The sequence below is a fragment of the Stegastes partitus genome, unplaced genomic scaffold (assembly GCF_000690725.1).
Source record: "Stegastes partitus isolate 25-593 unplaced genomic scaffold, Stegastes_partitus-1.0.2 Scaffold685, whole genome shotgun sequence".
Classification (NCBI taxonomy): domain Eukaryota; kingdom Metazoa; phylum Chordata; class Actinopteri; family Pomacentridae; genus Stegastes; species Stegastes partitus.
Genome location: NW_007578416.1, coordinates 12322 through 26294, shown reverse-complemented (window position 1 = coordinate 26294; position 13973 = coordinate 12322). Strand labels below are relative to the sequence as shown.

General features: G+C 39.1%; 1 protein-coding gene across 1 annotated transcript in view; it reads left to right on the top strand.

The window, feature by feature from the left end:
• The window catches only part of necab2 (N-terminal EF-hand calcium binding protein 2), a 198025-nt gene that overhangs the window by 178155 nt on the left and 5897 nt on the right, over positions 1 to 13973 (top strand). The window contains exon 10 of the mRNA XM_008290582.1: positions 5185 to 5297. Coding sequence (XP_008288804.1) covers positions 5185 to 5297 — 113 coding nt within the window. The remainder of the gene's footprint in view (positions 1 to 5184; positions 5298 to 13973) is intronic.

The following is a 13973-nucleotide window of genomic DNA, read 5'->3' as shown; positions in this document are numbered from 1 at the left end:
CCCCCTCTGAGGATTTTTGCGTCACTGGCTCCAAAAATCCAAGATGTCAACCAGGAAGTAGCAAAACCCTGGCTTCATTTTCTCAGTGCAGAAACTAACGGGTGACACCACGGTAGCTACGTCCATCTATTATACAGTATATGGTTCCATGACAAGTAAACTGCATGATTTATTCCAGCAGGAAAGAGTAGGTATGCCTTTTCAACATAAGTCACCTTTTGGGGCTGTTTCTTTTTATAAAACCGTCAGCTCATTTTTCACCGTAATATGAAGTCCAGCACCTCTATGGAAACAGCACAACCATGAATAGAAGGAGAGAGAACTCAGAAATATATTTTGTGTAGTTTGACATAGTTACATAGCCACGAATCATTAAAAGAGAAAAAACAAGCTTACTTGTTTTGCAAAAAATGAAAAAATATGGAATCAGTGTAAACACTTTCTGTAAACACTGCCTGCAGTTCAGCCCAGCTAAGCTAAAAGAAAGTTCCTGAATTTACTACAAATGACTGCTGGTCACAGTTGAGTCACTACATATTGTGTGGTTGTGCCAAGAATCACAGAATTTTTTTGTTTTTAACAGAATCTGGTTTGAGCAAATGTTTTATTTTTGGCAAATTGTTAAACAAGACATGTAGCTAAAAGTGGTTAGTATTAAATGTCACGTTTTTAAGCTTAGATAAGTTTTCCCATGGAACGGCACATCACAAATGAGCAGTTCAAGGACTGTGGAAAAGTTGGAAAATGTGGCGATTCTTGCATCTGTATGAACACAGCACAAGTATGGCTAGAAGTAGAGAGAACTCAGAAATATATTTTGTGCATTTTGACATTATTACTTATCCATAAATCATGAAGAAAAAAAAAAGAAGAAAAAAGTAAGGCTATTTATTTTGCAAAACTTGAAAAAACCTGGAATCGGTGTCCAAAAATAACATAGTAGCTCCACATGCCATAGATATTTTACTACCTATAATTGCAATATGTTTTCATGCTGGTCCGCTGCCTGCATTCTGTAAACACTGCCTGCAGTTCAAATCTTTTTTTTTAGTGAAATATTGCACAATTTTGCATCTTTTTGACCTCGAAAATGTATTTAAATAGAATCCTCTGACAAGTTTGGAGTAGAAAAAAGTGGCGTTGCTCTCAAACAGCAGCACTATAAGAACCGTGTTCATGCATCAGTGGACTCGGAGAGACAGCTGAAGGTGAGCGTGATTGACGGACCTGACGAGCTGATGCTGACAGCTTTTCTCGGAATGTTAAATAATAGATAAAGAGAAGAGAAGCAACAGTCTGCTGTGTGAAAGTGTGTGAGGCTGGTGTGACCACAGCTGAAGTGCAAGTGGACATCAGTGTGTGTGTGTGTGTGTGTGTGTGGATGCATGTTGTGAAGTCAGAGTGAGACGCTGCTGGAGTTATCTGGGTCATCGTGTTTTAAATTTTAATTTCTCTGTAGTGAGCTACAGTAACGAGGCTGCAGCTCGTCTCAGCTGAACCGTTCCTCTTCTTCTTCCCTCTTGTTTGTAAATTAGATTTACACCAGTAGCTGTAGATAATCTTCCAGGATGCTGTTGTTCTTTGTCACCTCACCCTTCTCCTGTACATGCAGATACTTTTTACACCCTTGTGCTGCTCGCCGGGCCGCTGGGACGGCAGCTACTGTATTATGTAATAGCCGACATGAAACAGGGAAATGTTGCAAGAAGAGATGTGCACTCTTTCTCACACATGCAGGTCACAGGAGATGCCATAGCCTGATTTTATGCATCTTAGGCTGCAGAGTTCCCTGGAGAGCCTCCGTCAGAACGTTTCTATAGGCCCTGCTTTCACCTGGAGGAGGCAAAAACCGCAGAAAGACTCTGCATCATGTCCTTTTATTACAGTTTAGCATCAGAGAAACTGCTTGTAGTCGTCGTGGAGGCAAAATACTTAAAACAAGGATCAATAAAAGGATTTGCATTGTATTAGGAATCTCCCACTAACTGCAGATGCTGTAACTTGATAATAGCGGTGAATAATCTTCTCATTAGCTGCTACTGAAGGCGGTGTCATCCAAATACGGTTAGCTCAGCACTTCATAGCTCACTAACAAGGGCAGACAACAGATTTATGTGTTAAAATGAGCACTTAAAAAGCAACTCGCAGGTTGACTTTAGTGAATTATTGTGCAGGAAAATGATGCAGAAGCTAAAAAAAAATATGTCTCTGTATGCACTGCAGTAATACAAAAGGGAGAGCAGCCAAGCTGGGCTCAGTTTAATAATAAAAAGTATTGATTTTAACACTAGCTTTATTCATATTTTCATTGAGCTGAATCTTTGATGGTCTGTCATCGTTGCTCCTGCTGGTGCCAGAAAAGGAAGCTGCTGCTGCTGCTGATGTTGGATTTGAAGTATTCAAATTGTCATAAAAGCATCAAACTTGGCATGTGCGTTACTTTTTAGCCATTTAAAAAAATTCAAAATGGTGGCCATTTTTAAAGATGGCGTCATGTTTTTGCATCTTTTTGAATATCTTTTAACTTAGTTATTCAACTTTTTTTTAGGACATTATCGCATTGAATCTTACATTTGTGGCACCTTAGAATTACATTGTGGCAACAGAGAGCTTCTACACAAATTTTAAATACAGTAAAATTACATCACTAGATTGCTATACATTGGCGCATATTTTCCAAAAAATGGCAAAACATACTATTAGGGTTTAAATTATTGTTTTAGAACATACAGATTTGGGTTCTACAAGCTAAATTCCATATATTTAGACCTCAAAACCAAGTGTTTCCTTCTGCAAGATCAAGCTGTTTGAAAATATGGTATTACACATTGGCAATGGTGTGGAAAATTCATGTGGCTTACGTTCTATTATAAAAAAAAAAAAATGGTGGACACATGAGCCAGTTTTAGTGCTTGATTCTTCTGCATGTATCTACCCCGCTAACCGTCAGCAGCATAATCCTTCTGTCTAAAATGAGCATTACATGTGACAACATTTTCAACACAGATGCAACAGTTCAACTGTACTAAAGCAGCTCTGTTATGAGATGTAACGTGACTCATGGAAATAAAATGTTTTTAGGAGTGTTGCTAAAAAAAAAAAATACCCACCTCATGTGAATTTCTGCCTTTAAGTCTCTTAAAATTTGTGAAAAATGTGCATTTTAAGTATAAATTTGGTGTAAAGTTCGACCTGCAAGTTGCTCTTATCACTGCAGTAGTTGCTTTTACAGTTTACAAGTACACAGTGCGCTTTATGACCACTGCTGCTGTCAGTTTATTTATTTAGTAATTGCTTTAGTTTTCATACACTAAAGCAATGTCATTTGGTTAAGGATGATCAGCAAAATAAGAATTTCACTGTACAGTGTACGTGACAATAAACTGCTTGAATCTTGAATCTCTTTAGCATGACTTACCAGCCAGTTAGCAGCTCTGTGAGGTTTTACCAGCAGCAAAGTGGTGCTCAGAGCTAATATCAACGTGTCGCAGTAACATGCTCACAACGGTGATGCTAACATGCATGTATAATGTTCAACTTGTTTGGTCAAGACCCAAAGTATTAAAGAACTGAAAACTTTCACCTGATGAGGAAACGTTAAAGAGCATTTAGCAGGTTGGCAACCAAATTGAATTAAAGTGTAGGAAAACTAAGTAAAGGCTGGATTTTGAAGAACAGTACATAGATTTATATATGCGCTATGATACCATTTGGAGTAGATTTGTTGAGGTAAATAAAAAAACAAGGAGCTGCTGCTACAACTCTTTCACAGTCCTGTCTTTAGCATCACACCCAGAACTCCATCACGTCTTAGAGAACGTTCCTTCTCTCTGAAATCACTGCTGCACACAAACACGTTTTTCATTACAGATGCAGAAGTCTCTTCATCTTTACTGGCTCAGGCACAAAAGCAGCTCTATTGTTAGGAAAAATGTGGACTCATTGTCTGACAGGCTGAAGTTTGCGCACAAACACACTCATTTGCCAGGATGTAGAACCGTATAATGTGAAGCAATTAGCAAAAAAAAGACCAACTTTATAAATCACAGCCACTTGTTATGGAAAAAAACGTGTTCAGATTCCCACTTTTTTCATCTGAGTTCTAAAATACATCATGTACAATCCTGCATTAACTTTTAAAATGATCATTTACACGAAATACTAAGTGAAATATTTAAACTGCTCTTTTAAGATATTGCCAAAGTAATTACAGCACAGTTCATCCTGAGGGGGACGAGAATATCTGCACCAAATTTTATGACAAACAATCCGGCCATTGTCTCGACATTTCAGGCTTAACCACAAATGTCAATGCAATTATGGCGCGAGAGGAAAAGTCAGGGGGTCGACAGACTCCTTGGGATTTATCTTTCTGTAACAAAAATCTACGACAATACATGCACTAGCTGTTGGGACACTTCAGTGTGACAATGAACGGTTTAATTACTGCAGCGGAGGTTTTTCTTTCTGCCAGCCAAGGCCAAAGAAATATTAAAATGAAAAGAATTGAAAAATTATTAAAATATAACCATTTTTGTTCCGAGATTTCATTTACTGGAGCGTAATAGTCATTTATTGTTCATCAAATGGTTGAAAATAGCAACAAAATGCGTTTAGTTCTGTCAAACAAGGAGCGTTCTGTACTGTATGTGCACCCATCATGCTTACTGCTCTGCATAGTCACTCAGATTCACATCAGCAAATAAAGCACAAGAAGTAAATGTAAAGCCGGTCGGGTCGAGTTTTTATTAATGCAGAAAAAGAGACGTTTGTCATGAATATATTTGCAGGCTGAGTTGCCATCGCTTCATTTGTTTTCCTGCAGTGTCCACCCTCTGCAACCAAAGCATCATTAACAGTTATGTGTGCAGCTCCGTCAGCACTTGTTTGCAGAAGTTTGTGGTCTCAGTTAATTACCGGAAAAGTCCAATAAGCTCCAAACAAGATGCAGCGAATCTAATCCGGGCAGTAGCACACTTTCTCCAAAGTGTATTTGAAAGCAACACTGAAAAGAAAAGTATTTTATTGTATTTATGGTTGAAAAAATGATGTATGAGCCAATAGGGACGAACAGGAAGGTCCATTAAAAAGGCAACAAACAGCAGATTTAGAGAACTACATATATAAAGAATGGTCAGAACAAAGCTGACCTCCTTCCTCGTCTCTCTCTCTCTTCCTTTGCAGTCTTTGCTGCTGATTCGTCAGGAGATGGTGGTTTCCCAGAAGAAGCTCGGCGACTTTTGCGAGGCTCTGAAGCAGTACCTGAAGAACGTCTCCGCTCAGAAAGACTGCTTTCAGTAAGTCTGGCTAATGCTCCACATCCTCCCTGCTGCTGCACTGTAACCCTAATCATTTTAAATATTTAATATGTTCCATTTTCACTGTCAGTTTTTCTCACTTTATTAAGCGCTACCTCAACTATTCCCTCCTCTGCTCTTAGATTGTATCGGGTTTTTTTTCTTCTTCTTCTTTCTTCCTGCACACACATCAGAAACAGTTCAGCAGCTCTGAGTGGGTATTTCATCATTATCTTCCCAAAATCTGCTCTAAGTCCCAGGTGGTTTCAATCGGTGAAATACTAATTCTGTGCCGCATACCCAGTGCGTCTAATACTGTACCTGTAATATAGTCTGATATACGCTTGCTGCAGCTGTTATAAACCTCCCGTGCTCCCGTTCGGAGCCTCGGGGTGCTGCGAAGCGCTCTAATATCCAGAGAGATTTCTACAAATCCCAGACTCAATATGCTGTATGCATAGTCCAGAGTCATATCCCGCAAATGCCCTCGGCAAGACTTCAAGGTTCTGCCTCTGCTGGTGTTTGTGTTCCACTTTGTACAGCAGGTTCTGCAGTTTGGACTGAGGATCTGCAGCAGAGTCAGAACAGCTGTGTGCTGTTTGCTGTAGGACAGGATGCAGAGTGTTGCTTAATAAGCGACAATTTGGGGATGTGGGGAGTCATTTATTGCAAGACACCCAGTAACATGTTAAAAAAAAACTGGAAACAACCTTTAAAGTAAATGCTGAAACATGCATGTTTACTTTTTTTATTATTATTTAACCTCCTGACCTCCAAGAAATCTCTGGGCTTTTTTGCTCCTGTCACTGTGGGCTAATTTTTCACTGCAATATAAAGTCCTACACCTCTATGGAAACGGCACAAGCATGACTAGAAGTACAGAGAACTTAAAAATAGCATTTGTGGAGTGTAAGGAAGTTATAGTGAAATACATGAAAAAAAAAAAAAAAAAGAAAAGAAAAGTTTAACGTCTTTGAATATTTCCTTTACAAATTGTAAATAACTGAAATCAACATGTTCAATGTTTGTTCAAGTTTCCACAAGTGTTAGTTATACCAGATACAATGGTGACTGTGCATACTACAGATATTTCACTATTTACATTTTTATTTTGACTTCTATTGATTCTATGTGAACACGGCCTGCAGTTCAGCCGAATAGTCCCCAGAAATTTGTCACATGACTGTTGGCTGCAGCGAAGCCACTAATGGCAAAATGTGAAAAAATCTGTTTTTTTTTTTTTTTTACAGAACTTGGTTACTGTGAATGACTTATTTTTGGCGAATTTATGAAGGAGACATATATAAGAAAGTGATTTTGATTAAATACCATTATTTTAAGCTCATATTTGGTTAATTTTCTCAACTGAATAAAAATTCAAGCGCTGCTGGTGAGATGAAAATCCAACAATTCCTTCTGTTTTTGGAGTTCCTGGTTGATAAATGGTGACTTTTAGAAAAAAAAAAAAAAAAAAAAAACGCCTGTCAAATGTGCTGACAGATTTTAGGGTTCAGAAGAATCTTTTTAAAGCGCGTCCAGCATAAATACACAAGTCACATGCATAAAACTTTAGAAATTAGGTTTATACAAAGATTAAGAGTTAATTAAAGTGTCACTAACTTTATTAACATCTGAGTGTTTCTGACAGCATCATGTCAGAAGCAAAACAAACCTCTTTTAAAGTTTACAAGGGTAAAAAGCCTCTGGGTTGTCGCCTTTAACATGCAATACTTGTATTTCTACAGCTTTAAGAGAAGCCTGTCATTATTTCTGATGTGTGTTTGGGGTCATTGTTTGGTTCCTTTATTTTGTCTAAAACACTAGTTCCAATGGCAGCACAGCAGCCCCAGAGCATGATGCTGCCACCACCGTGCTTGATGGTAGGTTTGGTGTTCTTGGGGTTAAAGGCCTCACTTTCTCTCCTATAAAAAAATAAACTCTTCTATTTAAGGTAAACATGTTAGCAAACAGTGTGAAGGACTCCTTTTGAATGAAACACAATCATTTCATCCTTATAAAGCTCTTGATCACAGCACCTTTAATAACGCCGTGTGGCCGACAACACAAACATCACATATCTATCTGCAGTGCTGCATAGAAAGCATTCCACCCTCTCTTGTACCACACTCAATCATGATTCATTTAATTGGATTTCTCTAACGCTGATCAATAAAGAGAAAATACTCTTTTGTCAAACTGAAAACAACTCTGTACAAAAGACCTAAATAAATTAACAGAAACTAAATGATTCATTAAGTACGCTTGTTTAATTTGCATCCAAATTATCACTGGAGGAGCAAACTCTGTTTAGAAGGTTAAATATTTTCTGTCACTATGCATCATGAGGCACACAAATCTTTGCAGAGTTACCTGAACTGTGTGCAGTGAACAGGCCTCGGAGCAGTCATTAAAATAAAAAAGTCACACAGTTATAAATTGGACTCAAAATCAGGTATGTGTGAGCACTAAAGAGGCCTGCTCCGTGGTCTATTGGAAGCTTTTTTTTGCAGTGACACTGAACAATATTTTGAAGCTTGAAGTCTTTTCAGGCAGAGAAAAGACTGGTAGTGGCAGCTGCATGCCGTGGGTTGTATTCTCTGCAGCTCGCCTTGGAAGGCTTGTTATGGTCGGAGGTAGAATAGGAGGGTAACCCTGACGGAGCCGGAGCGGTTTTTCTAAAGACGAATAAAGAAAAAAAAGTCCATATGAACTCAAGGCTGCTGGAGATTTCTCTGCTAAACGCTGACGTAGAGGAGGAAGAACACATGCGGAGACTTTCCGGCTGAACAAAGTCCACAGTAGCTACATCCAGAGCAACTAAATCAATATTTTTTATGTTTGTACCCACCTCATTCCACATTAGTTCCCCACATTTTGTGACCTCCCAGCACAACAGTGGCAGCATATCTTGTAATAAAATGGAGCCTCTGGGGAGGAGCTGTTTCAGAGCAAATAATATCCTAAAATCATTTGCCTGGAAGATGTGGAGAAGCGGAACAGGGCAAAGGTTCTGCAGTCAGAGCACGTTGTCGTGTTTCTTTGTGTTTACGCTATTACAGAAAAGTTGGTTCCACTGAAATCCCAGCAGACAGACGATGCTAAGAAAGTTGGAATTGGATGTCCAGACCTTTGAAACGCCGTCGTATAAAACCTGTTTTTCCAGCAAGCTCGGTTCAAGCATCACCTTTTGTGAAACAGTCTTATTGTCCAGTTGTAAACAAAAGTTTGAATACAATTCTAAAGACCATGTATATCACAACAGTCTTGAGTTATCGGTGACTCCTGTAACTCAGAAGTTTCTATGATGGATAAAAAATAATCTTGTTTTATAGGTTTATTACAGGTCCTCTGGAAATACGACAAAGTAGCATCAAAACATGTCAAAAATATACAAACAGTAATGCTAATATTCAGTTTAACATCTTCATCTCAACAAGGTGCTATTGGTAGTCATCAACAAGCTTCTGGTTGTGTCTTTGACCCTCCTCTTGGCAGAGTTTGTGCAGTTCAACTACATTTGTTGACTTATTGCCACAGACTTGTTTCTTCATCACAGTCTGCAGGTTCTCGATGAGGTTTAAGTCATGACTTTGGAGATCAGTCTGAAAGCTCAATTCTAGCCTGATTTAACCATGTCTTTACCATTTTTATATGTGTTTGGGCTCATTGTCATGTTAGAACACCCAACTGTGTCCAAGATCAACCTTCTGAATGATGATTTAGGTTTTCCTGAAGAATATGAAGGTAATCCTCCTTCTTCATAGATTCATTTACTTTATGTAAAGCATCAATTTACTTGTAGCAAAACAGACCCAGAACATGATACTGCCACCACCGTGCTTGATGGTAGGTTTGGTTCTTGGGGTTAAAGGCCTCAACTTCTTTTCTCTTCACATTTTTCTGGTCTTTGGGCCAAATAGCTCAATTATTGTTTCATCCAATCAGAAAACTTTCCTCCATAAAAACTTTCATTTGTGCATGTGATCAGCAGCGAACTCCAGTCAAGCATTAAGGTGCTGTGTTCAGGAGAAGGGCTTCTTTCTTACACAGCAGCCTCTCAGCTCATGGTGACGTTTAACACACTTGGCTGTGGACACTGACAGCTGTGTTCCAGCATCTTCTGATTCATTGCAGACCTGCTTTTTGGTGACTGACTTTTGACCATCCTGACCAATTGTCTTTCAGCAGCAGGTGATAGCTTGTGTTGTCTTCCTGATCGTAGCCGTGACACAACTGTACCATGAACTTTATACTGAGACGCAATTGTTTGTACAGTTGATTTTGAGATCTGTAGCTGCTTTAAAATGACTCCAAGGGACTTTTCTGACTTGTTCAAGTCAATGATTTGCTTTTTCAGATCTGTGCTGAGCTCCTGAGTCTTTCCCATCGTGGTGTTTGTGGCTGAGTCTGATGAGAGAATCAAATGAGCCCATATCGGTTTAGAGGAGTCAGCAGCTGTAGTCAATTGTAATCACTCATGAGAAGCTAAGAGGCCATGCCACTAAGAAAGTTTGATTAAAAAACAACTGTCTACATCTCCTAAACTGATCACTGAAGTTGATGTATGTATATTTTTGACCCAGTACATTTGATCACATTTCCAGAAGATGCTTCTTTGTGACAGAGCCGCAGGTGTTTCAGTGATTATGAAGTTTATACGTTTTGTTCACAAGTTTCCACATCGAAATCAGTTAAAGGACGGCAGTCGAGAAAAGTTTCATTTTATTTTCAGAATTACCAGAAACTATTGCAGCCTGCTAAACCTTATAAACCTCACAGATATTTGACATTTTGTGGTAATCAGTACCAAGCCTCCTCTGGAATTATAATCCAGCCCTACAGCACAAACAAAGCTCCTCGCCCCCTTCAGGAGGGTCCTGCCATTTCTCACACGTCCGTCTAAGACAGTATCCAACGATGGTTATACTGACACTTTACAGTGTTTAAGGTGAGGCAGATTAAAATGCTCACTGTGGCAAATTATTACAAAGTTGTACTTGAAGGGTTCCTTGAAATATTGAGTTAATGATGAATGAATGCTGTTAAAGAAATCTGGATTCTTCATTCCATCTTTAATCCAAAAGCAGCGTCATGATGATTGACAGACCGAGTGATAGCTGACATTTACAAACATTTACAAACCTCCTGTGATTCTTAGTTGTGCCTTGGTAGACTAGGAACTAAAACAACAGCTTCAGGAGCCTCTTCTGTGAAAATCAAGATTTTAACTCGTTCATATGGTTTTCTTTTTATATACTAGAAGACACATCATGAGTAAAGTGGACTGGTGGCACTTTTCTGTGTCATTATTTATCTTTAAAATCAGTTTATGGTTTCAGCTTTTAAGGCTTAATTACTCCGAATTCAGAAACTTGCCATTGTGCACCGATCTGTTCACCCTCAACTCTGCTCAAGCAGTGAACTCATTTGCATGTTCAGAGATCTGCACGTACCAAAGGAGGCAGAGTTACATCCAAGTCATTTTAAAGCAGGAAAGGAATATTTTCAAGATCTCCTAAATATGTAATTTTGATGAAGTGAGAATAGTTTTTTAGGGGTTTAATCAATGCCAAGAGAGGAGCTTTAATTTCCCGCCGGCCCTGCCGTGGAGACAAAAATCAAAGAGCGTCGGAGGAATCTGTGGAAGTCTGTGGACGTTAGCTCTCCGAAAATTAAAGTTACTGGAATTTCTGGTAGAAAAAACACCTTAAGATGGAAAAAATAACAAAATATTGCCCACGAGACACCACTTTAAAGCATTGCTGTGACCTAGTATGGCTTCACTACCAGACACTGCCCTTGTTTGTTAGCCTTTGAATCAGAAACTGTAAAAATTTCCAACTTTCCTTGAGCTAATCTTACATGACATGCAGTTTTGTTGGAAAATCGACCGAATCTAAGCTTTATATCGTGATATTTCATCAGAATCACTTTATTCTACACGTCTCATTTATACATTCACCAAAAACAGACATTTTGCAGCAGATTTTTGTCCAGATTTCTGCATCCCGGACGCCACTGCAAGACTTTTCAGCTGAACTGCAGGATGTGTTTCCAAGAGCAGAGAGGAAGCTAGTACAGAAAGAAAGTACAGAGACTGAGAGCAAAATGAAACACACTGGAGTAATGAAATAGATGCAGCATGGCTCAAAAACGGTGAACAGAGGAGCAAGTTGCAGGAAGATACATTCAGCATGGTGAAAATCTTTCTAGAGTTGATCTGCAAAGCACTGTGGACAACTCCTAGCTCGTACAGGTTGTAAAAATGTGAATAGTAAAATATCTGTAGTGTGTAGAGTCTTTTTCTGGTATTAATAACACTTGTGGAAACTTGGAAACATGTTAAACATATATATTATTCCAGGCATTCCAGGTTTTTTTTAGTTTTTGCAAAATATAGTTTGTGTCACAAATGACTAGAAGTTCTCTTTACTTCGAGTCATGGTTGTTCTGTTTCCATAGAGGTGCAGGATTTTTTATTGCAGAGAAAAATGAACCAGCAGTGAGTAAAAATGTGACAGGAGCAAAAACCCTCTTGGTGTTCAAGGGTTAAAACAACACAAACTAGATTTAATGAGTGAAAATCATGATGAGACAGTTGATTTTACAAACGCTGGCTCACCAGTGCAAACCCAGTGCTGCTCAGTGAATTCTGCTGAATCTGGATTCTGTATTTTACGATCAGCTTTGTCGCCCCCCCTCCACATCATTTTCAAACCCCATTCCTTCCAAGGTCTGCGGGAAACCTTCGCTGCACCTGCCTTTCCTAACTGATAAAAAGCTTTACTCCAGTGAGTCACACCTACTTCACGCTCTGCTCCTGGAGGACGGCGAGTATTAAATGCTTTGCCGTGGTCAATAAATAGCACGGCACAGCTGGAAGGGCTGCAGGAGCAACACCACCGTCTCTCTGATGCTACCACCGGGTTTTTGTGTTTGGTTTTATCCGCTACATTGGCGCTGGTTGGTATTTATCACTTTATAGTAAATGCAGCAGCAGCAGCAGCAGCACAGAGCTTATAGGCATCTCAAGTAAATAATACATGAAGGGGGAAGAAGGTTTGTTGATGGAAGCAGCCGCCTCATTACCTGTGAATAGACTCCTCTCTGCTGCCTTGATCTCTTTCTGTTATGAGCCACTGCGTAGCTTTCCTCTCTCTTCATGTCTTTGTTTAATCCTCCACAAACTAACCGTAATATATAAAGTTTATTTAGTCCCCGGCTTCCCTGCTCATTATCTTTTAGGGTGCACGTGTGATTGCATGCACAAACACTTTATTATCTCCTCCAGCAGAGCTCGCAGAAGTCAGGTTATTTCTTTTGAAGCCCTGTGGAGATGTGGAGCTCCCTGCAGTCCGGCGCCCTCTACAGGTTCGCAGAGGAACTGCACAGAAATGACATTTATATCAGACCCTGCAGACTGAACGTGCATCTCTTAGACCAAGTAAAGACACCAAATTTTCAGTTAAAATACAAGAGATGTCAACTGGTATCGGCATTATTCATAGAGCCTCAAAACGCGAGCGGAGCATTACATTTTCATTTAAAGTGAAATATGGAGTTCTAATATTAATTCAGCGATAAATAAATAATTTTTCTCTCTAGTTTATATCTTCAAGTCTTTGATGGAGCTCAGGATGGATGTTATAATCCACCTGCCTTCACTGAAAAGACTCTCTGCAGAGTATTTTATCAGTCTGCAGAGTAGAAAACCATAAAATATTCCACAACCGGCGCGTTTACACAAGATGAAGGATGTAAATCAATCCGTGAGTCGAAACTCGCAGATTTTTTCTTTCTTTTTTTTTTTTTTTTCCAGATTTTTGCACAGGTCTGTGCTTGCGCTGGGAAAATTGAAATCCTGAAATATTGAAATGAAAATTGTGTTTGTGATAAGAGGTGCCCTGAGGCGGCATAAATCCAACTGTAATTTCATACCGAAACAAAGTGCTGAAATGGGGCCGCGCAGCCTCATCTGCATAAACACAACCTCAGCTGCTGCGCTTCAGAGCCAAACAGGTGCAAACGCAAAGAACGGATCCAAGGAAAGAGGAAACACGCTGCGACGTTAGCTGTGTCTTTGTCTGCTTTTATTTCTATCCTGAACCTAAACACTTTTGCACAACAGCTGCATCCCTGTTTAAGGAGTTTAACCGTTCGTATCCCAAACAGTTTCGAGATGTTTTTTTCTTCCTGTGTCATGTTTTGACTGTGCTGAAAAATGCAGACTTTAAAAAAATTATTTTTCACAGCATCTAGTTGGGGTGAATGGTTTGTTTTTGGTAATTCTTTAAATTAGGTATTAGATTAAGTGATTTGGAGGAAATGTCAAGATTTTAAGGTTAGATTGGATTAATCTTCTCAATGGAACCTGCATGTCACACAAGATTAACTGATTTAAAGTTGAAAATTCATGGATTCCTTCTGTTTTTACACGCTCTGGCTCTGTTAAATTGACGACCTGTTCCTCTGTATAGTGTTTTTAGACCATGATGCATTTATTTCATTGCTTGTCTGCAGTTCAGCTGAAAAGTCACAAATTTTTCCATTGACTCTATCTGTTTTTACAGGTTTTGACTCTGTAAATTGACAACCTGTTCCTCTGTATAGTGTTTTTATACCATGATGCATTTATTTCATTGCTCAAGCATGTTTTATTTTGCTCTCAATCTCTTG